Consider the following 17,184-nt stretch of genomic DNA (forward strand, 5'->3'; position numbering starts at 1 on the left):
AGGGGAGGAATACGGAGCCAGGAATGCTCTCAAGGCCTGAGCAGGGGCCAGGGCCAGGCCTCTGTGGTCCCATATTCTGGATACTCTCCTTGTATGTGTGCATGTGTGTCAGGGGGGAGGTTTGCATCTGTTAAAGTGTGCCAGATTCAGTTTTGCATGCCACTGTCTGGAAAAAGCATTATGGAGGAACTGACACGCTTTCCAAGGAATAGATAGGCCTCATAAGAAAAGAACACTGTCTTAATGAATACCTGGGTGCAGAGAGAAGAACAAGATCGCTTGTTGAACCAGTAAAAGACTCTGGTGCTAACACCCTCACTGCAACAGAAAATATCAAGCACCACACATTTCTGCTTCATTATGCTAGGTCTGAATGTAGCAGGGATCCAAGCCTCTTTCATCAACTCCCAAAATGCTTCCCTCCACAGCCACTCCTACATCACTTAACACATTCCTGACTCAGCCAAAAAATAATCAAAAACAAGAGGACTTTATGAGAGAAGATTCATAACAAATTGTCCTCTCATGAAATGCAGCCTCCTGGACCACTTCAAAATTCCTGAACACTATCCACAGCTACGAGAGCTAAAATTATCAAAGTGATTCCACTTGCACCTTAAATTACTTCACAACTCCCTCCATACGCTACAAGGCAATCCTCACTGGGCTATTAGCATCGAACATCAGATAGTAGATGCTGTCAAAGGCAGAACTAAGCTTGGACTACAAAGTAAGCTTTCTGATATGATCTGGCAAAAAACAAATTACTATATTTTAAACATTCCAGCAAAAAAAGTGCACCTAAGAGGAGATTCTTCACATCGACTCCTCCAACTCCAATAAATTAAACTGTTTACTAGTTAACTTGTCAGCAAATGTATTCAGATGATGAATAGGCACAGATACATTTTGGAACAAGGACTTTTTTAGGTTTTCTTTCTCCCATGACCTAACGGTACCAGATTTTTCAGACTTAATGGAGGGACACCTACTTAAAGGTCACCATCTCCAAAATGTTCTGGTGCTTCTGAGCAAATGGGCACATGGGCCATGGCAACCAGTATGAACAATCTAACATAATTTTGGATATAGTTTGAGGAGCAACAAACAGAGCAGGTCCACACTGATGACTGGCTTTTGAGATATACAAGAGAACCCCACTGTAACTTGCCTGCCGGGTGCAGAGATAGCCTGATGCTTGTACGGTAAATATGTTGTTACAGAGGGTCAGGGAGAATGGTATTTGTTAAGTGCTTACTAGGTGCCAAGCACTGTTCTAGAAGCTGGGGTAGATACAAGGTAACCAGGTCCCACATGGGGCTCATAGTCTTAATCCCAATTTTACAGATGAGGTAATGGAGGCACAGAGAAGTTAAGTGACTTGCCCAAAGTCACACAGCTGACAAATGGCATTAGAACCCAGGACCTCTGACTCCCAAGCCTGTGCTCTTTCCACTAGGTCGCGTTGCTTCAGGGAGGAGCCACTGGCCACAGTACACGATGGAAGTAAAGGCACAGGAAAGGAAGAGCATCACAGAGAATCAATTTGTACTCTTAGGCATGAAGCTGAGCCCAAGACTCAATCCATCAATGGTATTCATTGACTGCTTACTGGGTGCAGAGCACTGTACCACGCATTTGGATAAGCACAACACAACCAAATTGGGAAATGCGATCCCTGACCACAAGTAAGCTCACTGTCTACTGACTGTTGTGTTATGTTTTCCCAATCACTTAGTTCAGTGCCCTGCAAGCAGCAAGTGCTCAGTAAATATGATTGATTAATTTAAATAGGTTAGGGACAGGAGGAATAGAATAACAGAATAGTGCGACTGGGATGAGAATCAAAGGGCTTAAGGGGTACACAGCCAAGTGCACAGCTGACAATGGCGGGGGGGAGGGGGCTAGGGAAAATGAGGTCTTAAGGAAGAAGTGGTGAAATGTATGTGATTTTAGGAGGGTTTTGAAGGTGCGGAGAGTGGTGATGGACTGTCAGAAATGAAAGGGGAGAGAATTCCAGGTCTGAGGGAGAACACGGGCAAAGGGGTGGGTAGCAAGATAAATGAGATCAAGGTACAGAAAGTAAGCTGGTGTTTGAGGAGAGGAGTGTGCGGGTTAGGTTGTAGTAGATCAGTGAGTTTACATAGGAGGGAGAGTGCTGAGTTCTTTAAATCCAATGGTTAGGTGTTTCTGCTTGATGTGGAGATGATAATAATAATAATAATGTTGGTATTTATTAAGCGCTTACTATGTGCTGAGCACTGTTCTAAGTGCTGGGGGAGATACAGGGTAATCAGGTTGTCCCACATGAGGCTCACAGTCTTGATCTCCATTTTCCAGATGAGGTAACTGAGGCTCAGAGAAGTTAAGTGACTTGCCCACAGTCACACAGCTGACAAGTGGCAGAGGCGGAATTCGAACCCAAGACCTCTTACTCCCAAGCCCTGGCTCTTTCCACCGAGCCACGCTGGCAACCATTGGAGGTTGGCAAGAAGTGGGGAGATACGGACAGAATGGTTTTTCAAAAGCATGATCTGGGCTGCAGAGTGAAGTAGGGACTGGAAAGGGGAGAGGCAGGATGCAGGGAGGTTAGCGAGGAGGCTGATGCAGTGGTCATGTCCAGACTCCACATTAATACTCTCTGAAATGCTGCCAGTACCACTGTGGGGGCAGTCAGAGCTCCAGAATCTCAAGGCATGATTGAGGTGACGGTGTAGATAAGTGAAATGGGCTTCACCTAAACCAAAATGGAAGCAGACTGCTAGAAGCTGAAAAGGTGAGGAACAGTTTAAAAATGAGAACTGGGTGAAAGCCAGTGAGTTCAGAAAAGAAATTAACACAATCTCTGGAAGATGACTCAAGGGCATGGGAGTGAAAGGGATGGGGAGACTTGGAGAGACTCAAACTGGCCAAGTGAGATATAAGGAGTACATTACTTAGACTGCCCGTCAAACAGCAAACTGGCCCGAACAAAAAAGAAAGCAAAATAATACCAATGTTGCTGTAGGCTAGAAGTCCAAGAAACAAAGCGGGGGAACTGGAATTTCTGAGAAGCTATTGAAGGCCTTCATGTTATTTAACTGGCATCTCAGACATGGTGGACAGAATCAATAAATGGTATTTATTGAGCACTTACTGTGTGCAGAATATGTACTAAGTATAACAGAGTTGGAAGACATGACCCCTGCTTACAATCTAGTAGGGAAGACAGACACTGAGACAAATTACAGGTAAGGGAAAGCAACCAGGCATATGGATATGTACTCAAGTGCTTAGTATAGTGCTCTGCACACAGTAAGCGCTCAATAAATACAACTGAATGAATAAGTACTGTGCGAGTAGGATAAGTGCTCAAGGGAAATGGAGTTTGTCGCCTAGGTGACGCGAAAGGGAGGGAAAACAGGGTGGGAGATGAGAGGTTGGTCAGGGAAGGCTTTCTAGAGCACATATGATTTTAGTAGCGCTTTGAAGAGGGGAAGAGCGATGGTCTGTTGGCGTGAAGCGGGTGGGATTTCCAGGCAGGAAGGAGGGCATGACTACGGTCAAGTGCAAGAGACACAAGATTGAGGAACAGTAAAAGTGTGCCTCAAAACATGGTGAGGGAAGAAAGCCAAAGACTTGCAAAGGTGCCAGGCTAGAAATTTTAGAGGTAGGAAGGGGAAAGGTGCATCAGTGGGGGTGTGGGACTGGTTGGGAGGGGCAACATAAACAGTAATAAAGCAAGCCCTCATGGATAGCAATTTCGCATTACAAAATTACTGGACACCTGGGTTATATAGACCATCTAACCAGAATGTAAACAAAAACAAAATGTGAAATTGGAGGGTGGTAACATTACGATTAGTGAGAATAATAAACAACATATTCTCCCAAACAGGAGGAGAGATGAGATTTTTAGATAGGATAAATTATTTCTCTAGATCAGCTAGCCTACAGGGGAAGATAATATGCTGAATTTAATTCTAAGCAGAGGAAGACTTAGTGGAAGAGCCCCTTTGAAAAGTGATTGCAGTGTGATCAATCAATAGCATTTATTGAGTGTTTACTTTGTGCAGAGCACTGTTCTAAACACTTGATTCAACTGAACATTCTCCTTAAGGAAGGAGCCACCATGAAATGTTTAGCTTCCTTAGGAATAAGCTGAAAAGACCAGTTTTGAAAAATAACAAAGCCTACTGACTACATGTCTGGAGGCTGGTTAAAAACATCATATTTGAGACCTAGGAAAAACGTGTCCCACAGAACAAAAACAACGAGAAAACAGATGATCAAACAAAAACCCTGCATGCCTCGATGGCAGCAAGAACAACAGAGGGGAAAAGTGACCTATCCTTTAAAAATTGAACCGCTCACTTAAGTGGGGAGAAATGGAAAATGCCCACAGGAAATTAGTCCAAAAAAAGAAAATATGAGTCCCTTGCAAGAGATGGCAAAGCTAATAATAATAAAGGATTCTTCAAGTATTTCAAAAGCAGGAAGTTGGATAGGGAATCAGTGGGCTGAGTTAATGGTTGCAATATAATAGAGATGCTCTCACTGGTTTAAGAGATGGCTTAATGTCCTTTACACTTTTATTTTTCCCAAATGCTTTTGCTTTGGTTATCTCATTTTATTTAAGCTCAGGACATCCATTTGCAGGGAGGAAAAGGAATTTACAGATGAGGCAATTGAAGCACGAAGAAGCGAAGTGGCCCAGTCAGTGGCCCAGTCAGTGGCTGAGCTGGGATTAGAATACAAGGCTTCAGATTTCCGGTTCCATGCTCTTCCCATAAGACCATGCTGGCCTAAACTTGGTCTTTACCAAGGAAGACATTATAGAGATAATACTCTCCTCATAGCAGGCAGAGTGGAAGTACTGAGTTACACTGTGATAAACACACAGGATATTTCAGAACAAACTAAGAAACCAGATGTAAGTAAACCATCACGACTAGATGACACGAAACATTAAGCTCATCTGAATGAAGAGACAGTCAAAGGCACGAAGAGCTCATAAAATGAGCAGGCAGAAAAATAGAGGAAGCGTTAAAACATAATTGCAAATGGAGAAGAGCAAATCTAATAACTATGTGATGATGGACTGAGAGCTTTCAATCACTGGCCAGGAAAGAGCTCTACTTCTTGTTACATCTTTGTTCTGCCCTATTTATAAATAATTTTTATCTATTTGTCTCTCTCGTTAGAGCGCAAGTAACTTGGGGGCAAGAAACATGTATTTGGCATCTGGTGGACTCTTCGAAGTACTCAGTACAGTGCTTCACACTCAGCAGGCAATCAGATATCATTAACTGATTGATCTGATAGTACAGTTTACCATTACTGACCTATTAGCTTTGGAAAAAAACCACAAAACAAATTCAATTTTCCACACATAAAAGTTGAATAGCCAAGAAAACAAGCAATGACCCAGAAGGCTTAAAAAAACCAACACCCACTAAACCCCCAAATCAGAGAGGGCCTAAAAAGATTCAAAGGCTAGGGAATATCTGAAATAGGGTCTGTTTCTTCTGGTTTCGTATGTTTGGGAGGATTCAGATTTTTGTTGATGGCCTGGTGACAGTGAAGAGTGGCACTGTTGACTATGGTGGGGAAAAACCCACTCTCAGAGTCTAATCAAATTTCTGAGGTCTCAGGATTTTTGCAAACCACAAACACAAGACTGGGGCTCGGGAAAAGATGAGCAAGTGTCTGTCTCCTCCCCTTACAAAAAGAAAACATTTTCTCTCTAGGTTTAGGCACTGGGAACCATTCCCTATGCTTCCTCCCTAAAACCTCTCTGCTTCAAACTTCCAGTTTTACCAAATATTTGTTCTGGGAATCTTATCTCTGAGAACAGTCAGAGACAAAATAAAACAGAGTCCCAATTACAATAATTCTTCCTGAATGTCATAATTGGGAACCCACCCCCATTGTAAACAATCTGGGACATAAGTAAATCTACCTCACAGGCAGCAAAGAACTGAATATGAAAATGGGAAAATTACCATTATTTTTCCTGGAAGTTTCTTGCAGCTCTGCCTGGGGTGGCGGTGAATTTCTTGGCAAGGGGCTTTCAGGTAGCTTTTTAGGCGTCTTCAGAGAACAGAGCTCCCGTTCCTTGAGCTCAGTTAAGTTTTCTGAAGTTTTAATGTCAGTTTCCTTAGGAAACATACATGTTTGTGTGACCTCCTTCACATCACATTCTGAAGAAGTGTTTTTCACAACGTTGGTGTTTTTCAGTGTATTCTCCTCTTTACCCAGGAAGTTTCCTGGAAGGGTCAGATTCTTTTGCACGTTTACACTGATTCCGTTGGCATATTTAAAATTTATCCAGTTCTCACCCCCAGTGTCTACGCAAAGGTCCTCTTTGGGTGCTGAGGCATGGGTCTCGGCAGCCAAGGTTTGCTTTTCATCAGTAGTAGTGTTGGCATTGCTGGCAACCACCGTGCTGGCTTTTTGTTTACTGTAATATACAGAGCACTTGTGCTTTTTCTGAGAATGGCTATATGTTGCTGGGCTTCTCTTTGTAGCATTCTGGATTCTGCTTGGTGGGGTGGCTACCGAAAGGAAGCCTTTTCCTTTGCCTTTATCAGAAGGACTGTAGGAGTCCACAAAGGATTTGCAACTGCTCCTAAATTAAATAGAAAAAAAGGCCACGTAAGACAAAACCGATGCAATTTAGTTTTCAAGTCAACAACACCAAATAGATTCCTTCTTTATCCACATCAAGCTCAAGCCCCATAGCTAACGAACTATTTTCTGACATTGGAGAATCCAGTATAAACTGAGATTACATACGCATGGTCTGTTGGGAGACAGAAATCTCTCTGCTCACACATTCATCCTCTGGAAAGCCTCCTGAAGAAACACTCACACATTTTCTACATAACGGTTTTAATGACTCAGAATATATAAGACAAAAAAATTGGTTCGTATGGGAAAAACAAGAATAATTCTTACTTGTATGAATCGGAGCTGATTACATCAACTGAGTTGCTATTCTGCTGAGAACAGGAATTAGGATTTTGTCTCTGCCTTGATTTCATGAATTCTGTTAAAATATACTGTGCTTGTTGGAAGGCTATTACAATCACACCCAACAAGGAAGAACTGCGGAAGAAAACAGACTCCATGACAACAGGAACAGGGCAGCTTCATGATGAAAAAGGCTGATTGACATATATAGAAATATAAGTAACGCTACCTTGGACTTAAAAGCATCTTCCTAAGATATCAAAGGGCTTTCTCATGTGAAATCTCTTCCTATCCTCACAATATCCCCTCAGAGAGGTAGGGGAGAGCAGTTAGATTCCTCACTTAATCTGCTAAGGAAACTGAGGCTGGTAAGTGTAAATGACTTGCCCACTGCCACACAAAGAATCCTGACCAGCCAATACAGGGGTTAGGGCTAGCCCGAGTTGGGTTTCAGGAGCGTGGGCTCATAGGCCCAGGCTCAGGCCCATGAACAATCAGTGTTCAGGGGAGTTATAATTCGGGATATACATCTTCGTGCACCTCTGCCACTTACCCCCACACTGCACTTCTTGAGGCCCAGTTCCCTAACCAAGAAAGGCCTGATACGAGAAAGGGGAACAGGAAGGCACCTGAGGCTGATGGGAAGTTCCCCGGACCAAGCCTGAGCGGGGGCGCTCTCTCTCTCTCTCGTCTCGCCTTCCCAGTGGCCCCACTGTTAGTCAGAGGCAGAACAGGAACTGAAATCCAGATCCCCACACTCCCAGCCAGTGTGTTTTTCTCTATAGCCAGTTGACTACTAACTGCTCAATTATTACGCACTCCAGGAGACTGCCCTCAAGCTTCTCAAAAAAGAAAAAAATGATTACTCAAATTTGCCACCCCTCACCCCTACCCCCCTAAAATCCCCAACCAAAATAACCCAAATCTCAAGGTCTCTCTTCCAAAACTAATTTAGGGTTAAGCTTGCTTTCTAGAAGAAACTTTCTTACTCTCTCTATATCAAATCGATGATAGAAAAGAACCTGAACGCTCCACCTTCAATGTCAGTTTACATTTTTGGAGCACCTTCTAACTTACTCACCAGTATATGTACTTCTAATCAGAGAAAGTTACTTCAGTCACTTTCAGCAGTCTCAAAGAAATATCAATTGTACTGGACTAGGACACTGTAAAGAACAGTCATCAATGAGCCCTTACTGATGCCTATTTCCTTCTTAGGGGATAGAGAAAAGGTCGGAAGGGGTGTACCTGACAAAGAGAACTGTGAGCCTCCAAAAAGACTCTTCCCAACTGGGTCCTGGCACCACATCGGCACAGAGCGGTAACAAGTGATGGGGAAGCGTCACATTGAGCGTAAAGTGGAACTCTAGGTCTGCAGCCGTCACTAGAGTCAGCTCACGAATAACCCAAGAGGATGTAAAGTCGGGAGTGAACCTGTAAAAGGCAAAATGATTTGTTGGTTTCCAAAGCAGGACAACATGCAAAGGTGTCAGTTCATTGACTTTTGGTGTCAATATACATCCATCCATTTATATCTTATATTGTATATGATGTATATCATATTGTACATACACACACATCTCAATTACAGTAATTTATATTTACACAACACTGATCTCTAAATCACTCCAAGCCCTCTTCCCAATTTTATTTACTCTGGCAGTGATTTCATTCAGCATTACAAATGTCCTGTGAAGCAAGACGAGCAAGTAGCAATTACTGTTCTCCAACCCACAAAGATTATTTGCCAAACCATCTGGGCAGACAGTACCACCTAAGGCAGTTAAGCTCAATGTACAGCTGGGAACAGGGTCTCCCATCTGCCACTCATTCAAAGGTGTCTGGTATGACTCCAACTCTCCCTCCCTTCTCTCCAGCTGTCCTTGCTCCCCTTCCCTTCCAACCCCTTCTACCTTCTCCTAGCACCACACCCCTTCTGGTTGGCAGGCAATTAACGGCAACAGGAAGCAGTTTCTTTTCCCTCCTTTAGAGATGAGGAGACTGGGACCCCCCACCAAGAAGGATCCCTTGGTCACCGAGTGAGCTGATAATTTGGGAGGTCTGACTCCCAGGCCCCTGCCCTAGGCTAAATCCTACCTGCTGTCAGTTTCACTGCCTTCTGAAAGAGAAGGGAAGAATGCCGGGATTTAATGAGGGACTGAGCTTAATCAACACAAAAGCTGTGTCACACCACACCAGAGTCTAACCCTGATGGGGTCAAGGGAGGCTTGGATAGCACCTCCAACTTCCACAAGAACAAACTCACTTTCCTTGGGTCAGCAACTATGGCATAAGGGAGAGAAAGGAGCTAAATGTAGACTGTACTCTATAGACTGTCGATCAACTCTAGATTGTGAGCTCACTCTAGACTTTAACCTCCTTGTGGGCAGGGAATATGTCTCCCAACTCTGTTGCACTGTACTCTTTCAAGCACTCAGTATGGTGCTCTCTAACCAGTAAGAGCTCAAGAAATTCCACTGATAGATTAATTTAAAATACCTCCCCAAGTCCAGCATGCATGAGAGCCAAAACAGCCTAGCATTTCAATCAATATTTTAGCTCTTCCTCCCTCCCCCATGAGACCTCACTGGTTGTCTTGGTGGTTGCTACTCCATACCCAGGCTTCCACCTCCCTTCCCTCTGCAGTACATTGGCAATCTGAAGGGGCAAGGTCTGGTATTAAATGCTAGGCCAGCTGCCAGCTCTGAATTGTCCAATCCCTAAGAGACCAAGGCAAGGTGACAGGTTTTCATCTAGTGGTTCTAGTCTTCCTAAGGTCTTATTCTCTGGCACTTAGGTTTTAATACTCTCAGGAGACTTGGGGTGCACTTACAACCCCAAAGCTGGAAGCACCTATTACCAGCAAAGGGCTGAGGGACCAGTGAAAAGCTGAGCCATTAATACAACCTACATAATTTCACTGACCTGTCCCTCCTCATGAAAAATAAAATGGTACCCATAAAAAATTCCCATGTATGGTATCCAAGTGGTTCCAGGTCTGACTCCTCCTGCCTTTTACAGAAGAAGATAGTCTCCACTTTATTACATGCAGGAGCATGAATCAATGTCCAAGTGGAAATAAAAAGAAGAACATAATTATACGATCGGGTAAAGGGTGTGAGATGAGGACCAGATTATGAAAACTGTGTTTTAAGATTAGATTGCTAAAACAAACCATTTTAAAGCTAAAAACCTATTGTATCTGATATTAAGTGTGTATTTGAGAAGCAGCGTGGCTCAGTGGAAAGAGAGTGGGCTTTGGAGTCAGGGCTCATGAGTTCGAATCCCAGCTCTGCCACTTGTCGGCTGTGTGACTGTGGGCAAGTCACTTCACTTCTCTGTGCCTCAGTTCCCTCATCTGTAAAATGGGGATTAAGACTGTGAGCCCCACGTGGGACAACCTGATTCCCTTATGTCTACCCCAGCGCTTAGAACAGTGCTCGGCACATAGTAAGCGCTTAACAAATACCAACATTATTATTATTATTATTATTATTTGCCAGACTGTGATGCTCTCAGAAGCTTGGCAATGGTACAGGGCAGATGCTTTTCCAAAGAATGATTTATTTTCTTGTGTCCCAACATTTTTACATGGTCTGCACAGATTTGGGAAAATGGTATTTTTTCACATTTAAATGAAACAGACAATATTTACACTTCAAATAAAACTGAAATATGGTTAAGATTTGATGCTTACACAATGCTGATCTCCCGGGAAGAGTTTGGATCCAGGGAAAATTCCTGACAATCTAGCACTTCAAACCCATATCCTTGGCAATTATAACCATTAATCTTCATAGATGACACAGTTATAGGAAGAGGCCCAATATTCTCAACTTTAAAGTTTTTTGTAATTGATAAAATTTGCTTGCTGTCTTTCAGTTCTAGGGAAGACAAAAGTCACATTCAGTATGCGTTATTGATGTCAATTCAACATATTTCAAAAGGCTTTCATGGGTTAAAAATTAACTATGGGCCCGAAAAATTTTTCACCTACCGATTTACTTAGTTTCAACGGTCCCATCCACACCCAGCCATGTCATCACCAAGCCCCTCCCTACACTCCCCACCCGCTGCTACTGTTCCCACTGTCTTCAGGCCAAGGGAAGTCAAACAGCGATTCCCCACAAACATCAGTTATCAGGAAAACATATACAAAAGGTAATAAGCAACCACAAAAAGCTGACTAAATTCTGTTGACAGCCACTGTCTGATTTCTTTTAGGTTCTCGGATGAGTCATAACCGAGTGTCCTGGAAGACTCAGATGGCTCCCATGAAGTGATTGGCTGGGAGGACTGGACAAAAGTAGAAGCAGTTGCCAAAGCAGGAGCAGGACAGAGGCGAAGAAAGAGAAAGAGCAGTGGGGAAAAGGAAGGAGGTGGGGAGGCAGGAGGGCCAGCACCTGACCTTAAAGCCATGAAGACAAAGGAGGGAGAGAAGAACAACAGAGCTGTATTTAACGACTCGGTTCTGACCGGCTTCTATTCTTTCATACTCACGTTGTCTGCAGTCCATGAGCGTCGATTCAGGCACCTTAAATCTAAGTGAACCTCCTGTTCCAGGCAATCTTCCACCTACTTTCAATAATTCTCTGGCTCCAAATCCTTCCACAATGACCATGTCCAGAATAGTTAAGTTATTTCTTTAAAGGAACAAATTCACAACCTTTAACTTCTGAACCAAGGACATTTGCAAGGGTCCATACCGTAATACACGCTGTTACAGAATTTATCCACCACTAGCCACCACTACAAGATTAACCAGGCCCTTAGGGTGGCGGAATACGACTACTGCTTCCAGCCACCAACTCAGCCTTTCTTATGAATTGGGATCCCTGGATGTAAGGGATTAGGCATGGGGTTTTAAAATAAAACCCCTGGGCAAAATGAACAACAATCCCATTACTTTTACTTACACTCAGTTTAATTTCCAATTTTATGCAGAGGGTAATCACTTTGGTGATTCCACATGGCAGCTGCAGTCCTGACTACCCTCTAATCCCCTCATAAGGAACAGCACCCCCAGTCCAGAATGGTAAACTATATATTATAAATTACTTATTTATATTAATGTCTGACTCCCCCTCTAGACCTTAAGTTCACTATGGGCAGGGAACGGGTCCGTTAATTCTGTTGTACTGTATTCTCCCAAGGGCTTAGTACACAGCGCTGCACAGAGTAAGTGCTCAATAAATACCACTGATTGATTACAATGATAGATCTGTACATCTCTACAGATTCCATTTATCAACAGCTGCCTCCCCAATCACCTTAAGATTTCTTGGGCCTCCCCCTCCTCCTGCCCAACACACCTTTCCTATTTTGAATCATCTGAGCCCCTCAAACCCTGCATCAGCTTTTATCAGGTGGATTATAAGCATGAAGCCAAATGTGGAACTTGCTTTTCTTTCCTATTCTATCAGTCACTGCTCAAAGGATGGAGGTAAAAAAGCCCTGAAGAGTAAAAGTGTGCGTGATGATAAATCCTTAATTAAAATATAAATGCTATGGGCAGAAATATGGCCACTTTATACACTAAATTCTCTGCATATGCATAAACTATATACTTACTACACACGCATGTAATCTACACACACACGAGTCACTCTAACAGACTTCCTTTCGGATATGAAAAAAGTAATGTGCTGAGGAAGTCCCAGGAAATATTTAAATAGAGAAAAGTTGAGTATAACTGAAGGAATGCATCTGCTCCTACATCATTTTAAGAAACATAAAGATATAATCACTATACGACACAGACTAATAGAAAGAAAGGCCTAAATTGTGCCATTATTCAAGTATTAACACAATTTTTCTTTTGGATTTTCTGCCCAATTACTTCTTTAAAGAGGTCACATGGAATTCCTCTATTACCAAACATGGGAATGGTGAGCCACGTTAAATGTCTGCTTCTAAAAAAAGCAAATTAAACTCTGGGCACTATACCTGATCAAGATAAGTGAGGTTACTTTTCTGTAGTCCACAGGTGTAAAAATAACACCAATCCTTCTGGATTCCAGTGGGCGTAAATGGAAATGAAGAACCTCAAACCTGGATTTCACAGGAGCAAGATTCTCTTCATATATATTCTGCAAATAAATGATTCAAGCATATAATTAAAATAGCCATAAGACAACAGTGACATTACTCCCTATCTTTATTAAATTTGTCTAAAAACACTGAAGTTACCACCTATGAACGTAAGGAAAAAGAAATAGTTTCAACTGTAACTACTTGCATTTGTATACTCATAAGATAGGGCACAGAATTTTGGTCACTTTGATGAGTAAATTATCAAGAAAAATACCTTCCTTTTAGATATTCAAAAGCACTCCAAAGATAGAGAAAAATAATCTTTCATACTGCTTGCTTCCCTTGGCATTTATCTACACATTACAGAATTATAATTTTCCAGTGGTCTTTCAAAGCACTTTAAGTTTTCATATAATTCAATAGCACTCTCCTGCCAGTATCAGTTGGGATTTAATTTCTAAAACTGTAAAAGCCAATTCATAAAAAAGGGGAAAAGCAATACTCTTTTATATGCTATTCTCTTTTATGTGCTGAGCTCTGGATCTCGGCCCAAGCTAGGTTACCCTGAGGGGCAAGCCTTCATCTATATCAAAGTCCTGGGAAAACAAAACAAACGAAATCTGGGTAACAAGGCTGACATCCAAACCAAGAAGTAAAATCTAATTCTGTCATTTCTTTTTATTAACCACAAGCACGTGTTTAGCACTTCAGCAATTCCAAAGGATCTAGGTTCTAATCCCGGCTCCAGCAACTGTATGCTGTGTGACCTTGGCAAGTCTCTTAACTTTTCCATGCCTCAGTTTCCTCATCTGTAAAATGGGGATTCAATGCCAGTCTTCCCTCCTCCTGAGGTTGTGGGCCCCAAGTAGGACAGGGTTTACATCTGACCTGATTCTCTAGTACCTACCTCAGAGCTCAGTACAACAACTGGCACACAGTAAGCACACAGACACCACAATTATTACTAAATGTTTCATATGGAAAGTTAGACCTCGTTTTACAGGTGAGGTCCAAGGAATGCCAGCAGCCAGATGATGTGTCCAAGGGCCCAGAAAATTTGCTTGGAGCCGGATTTCATATTTCCAGGCTCTGATAGTTTCAGTCAACTGTTCGGCCCACTGACTGCCAAGGTGTGTGCTCAGATCAGTTGAGATTAAACACACTAAATTACAGTCAGTGAGTATCAAGTAAAAAATCAACCAGCTTTATAACCAGGAGCACTGCAGAGTATGCAATAGGTGAAACTTCAACTTGGTGTAGTTATGGAGAGCAGCAGACCACACTCTGGCCTCCCCAAAATGTTGCTAGAAACATGTTGAAATCCTTTGTTTATTTTTAAAATGTAAGGCAAGTTCATGACAAATAAGAAAATGCATTTTGAGGACCTAGAGAAGAACGAAAATAAACACGGTTTGGCACGCCAAAAAGACTTAGCAAAATTTAAAACAGTGGGGCTCATGTGCTGATTTTTCTAGTTTGTCTGATTCCTTTACTCTCTCTCCAAACTAGAATTCTTACCCGGTGGGAGCACGTTTCTGTAAGCTGGAATTCACCAGTCGTGAAATTAATAGCTTGCACATCAGTGCCAAACCTTAAAAACAGAAAAATAAAAACACACACAGAGAAAATAAGCATTTGTCAAAATAGGCAGGTATAAACTTCAAAGTCCATGTCTTTTCTGCCTCCGTCTTGGCCAAGCACAAATGCTTTTTGATACTTCACTTCTGCAAGTGGTAAAGCTCAGGATCTGTTGTTCCCCAAAATGTTTAGAGTTGTGCCTTATACAGGGGTAAAAATTAGATAAGACTTGACCTTGATAAGCAAAAAAAAACAGGCTGTTACTCAAAGATTAACTGCAGATCACCTAAGAAAGAATTAACTGATAAATTATTTAGCCTTTTTGCCGTTTCATCTGGCTGTATCTACCTTATTTGGAATCCTGAAATGCTGCATCTAAACCAATTAGTTACTTAGCCTATTGCTATCGGTCCATCAATCCTCTACGCTCTCTAAGAGGTCTTTATAGAGAAGGTGTCACAACCACCAAGGGCGTTACTCTGGTGGGAGATAACGGAACCAAAGAGAGGGTCATGTATTAGACTCAGTGAGAGTGGAGTGATCAATTTCCTCCAATCACAAACACTGACAACTGTGATACTGGCAGCCTCTGGATATTAAATCTCCAAGCACAGGAGTTAGCTTGCCTTTTGAAAAACATAAGCAAGTCTGGGAGGACAGTACTGAAAGAAGCAAACAATGACAACTTTTAGGGAAATCGGAGGTTGTTTCTCCATGAAGTTGATGTTATTACCATTTATGCAGCAGGCTCAATGCAGCTTCAGGCTCAGGGTAGAAAGACAGTGGCAGCAATTGCAACATCACTGGGAGTGATGAGGGATTCTTCAGGACAAAATATTTCACCTGTAAGGTTGAAAATTACAAATTATGAGTATTTGTAAGTGAAACACTTGAAAAGGTAATAAAATGGCAGAGCAGGAGTGAAAGGCTTTCGACGGACTGAAACAGGCAGCATCGGCAACTGAATCAGACTCTAAAAAGGTGCTGGCCAAGGTGAAAGTAAAGCTGACTGCCTCAACGTGGGCCTGGGAGTCAGTAGGTCATGGGTTCTAATCCCAGCTCTGCCACATGTCTGTTGTGTGTCCTTGGGCAAGTCACTTCACTTTTCCATGCCTCAGTTACCTCATCTGTAAAATGGGGATTGAGACTGTGAGCCCCAAGTAGGACGGGGACTGTGTCCAACCCAATTTGCTTCTATTCACCCTGGAGCTTAATACAGTACTTGGCACACAGTAAGTGCTTAACAAATACCATAATTATTATAAACCCAGAGTGGCTATAATTTAAGGTTCCCATGACAGTGGAAGCCCTAACACAGATTAGAGTGAAAACATAGCCACATAACAAGCATCTCACCCCGCCCAAGGCTAAGACCCACTTTTGTGGGACTCAATTTGTTTCTTACCGAAAGGGCTACTTAAGCAACCTCAAAAGTAAACTCTACCGCTCCAAAGTGAAGCAGTCAACTGCAGACTCATCAAATAAAAAATGTTATTCATCAAGTGTCTTTCACAGACATGATAACCTTTCTGTTTTAGTTTGGTTTGGTGTAGATTTCCTCCAAAAAACTATCCCAAAAAAATACATGGCCTAGAGGCACTTTTTTTTCCAAACATATGGAGGAGAAAATACAACTTGCTTGTCAGCTAGTTTTAGCAGGATTTATATTGAATGCATCTGATAATTGAGTCTGGCAAGGTCCAAAAATGTAAGGATGAACGGGTACAAACAGGGAGCCCATCGCCTGTCTATTTGATTGCCCCCTTCCACTAGGGAGTGCTGGCTACCCAGCACTGGCTTCTATCATTTATTCTGCCTCCTGAGTATTGGAAGAAAACATGGGACACATTTAACCCATTTTTCCTTCCTTGCACCCCAAATATGGAAAGTCTTCCCCCCCACCAAAAAAAATTAAGCCCCCTTCTCCATCTTATGAATCTGCTCCTAAGTGGCTCCATTCAGAGACAACATCTGGGCATCCAATCTGAAATGGTCTCCATCCTCTGTAAGATCATTTTGGGCAGGGAATGTGTCTGTTACACTATGCTGTCCCAAGCTCTTGGCACAGTGCTTTGCACACAGTAAACACTCAATAAATACAACAAAATAAATGGAACGTGTCTGCTACTTCTGTTGTATTGTACTCTCCCACGCGCTTAGAGAACAGTGCTCTGCACATAATAAGCGCTCAGCAAATATGACTGATCTTCCATTGGTTGCTAATCAGAAACCCTTTTCAAGTAATCTGGAGTCGATTGGTCCAAACTGGAAGAGCTGAAGAAGGCTGTGGCATGAAATGTTGCCAATTGGATTTACATACGCAAGTCAGGGCAACTGAGGTGAGATCACCATGGCTCAGTGGAAAAGCCTGGGCTTGGGAGTAAGAGGTCATGGGTTCTAATCCCGGCTCTGCCATTTATTAGCTGTGTGACTTTGGACAAGTCACTTAATTTCTCTGTGCCCCACTTATTATGTGCCAGACACTGTTCTAAGCACTGGGGTAGAAACATGATAATCAGGAAGGGCAAAGCCCCTGCCTCACATAGGGCTCACAGTCTTAATCCCCATTTAGTTAACACAATGCAATCATTGCTAGTATTGTTATGCCCGTCAATGTGC

The 17,184-nt window shown here is 42.5% G+C and overlaps 1 protein-coding gene across 1 annotated transcript in view; it reads right to left on the bottom strand.

Annotated features, from left to right (window-relative positions):
• The window catches only part of TMEM131L (transmembrane 131 like), a 146,676-nt gene that overhangs the window by 19,834 nt on the left and 109,658 nt on the right, over positions 1-17,184 (bottom strand). The window contains exons 18-25 of the mRNA XM_007671809.3: positions 15,299-15,408; positions 14,506-14,578; positions 12,901-13,043; positions 11,455-11,597; positions 10,652-10,838; positions 8,203-8,388; positions 6,940-7,089; positions 5,985-6,610 (exon numbers count right to left, since the gene is read on the bottom strand). Coding sequence (XP_007669999.2) covers positions 5,985-6,610; positions 6,940-7,089; positions 8,203-8,388; positions 10,652-10,838; positions 11,455-11,597; positions 12,901-13,043; positions 14,506-14,578; positions 15,299-15,408 — 1,618 coding nt within the window. The remainder of the gene's footprint in view (positions 1-5,984; positions 6,611-6,939; positions 7,090-8,202; positions 8,389-10,651; positions 10,839-11,454; positions 11,598-12,900; positions 13,044-14,505; positions 14,579-15,298; positions 15,409-17,184) is intronic.

This window comes from Ornithorhynchus anatinus, chromosome 12, assembly GCF_004115215.2.
Source record: "Ornithorhynchus anatinus isolate Pmale09 chromosome 12, mOrnAna1.pri.v4, whole genome shotgun sequence".
Lineage (NCBI taxonomy): Eukaryota > Metazoa > Chordata > Mammalia > Monotremata > Ornithorhynchidae > Ornithorhynchus > Ornithorhynchus anatinus.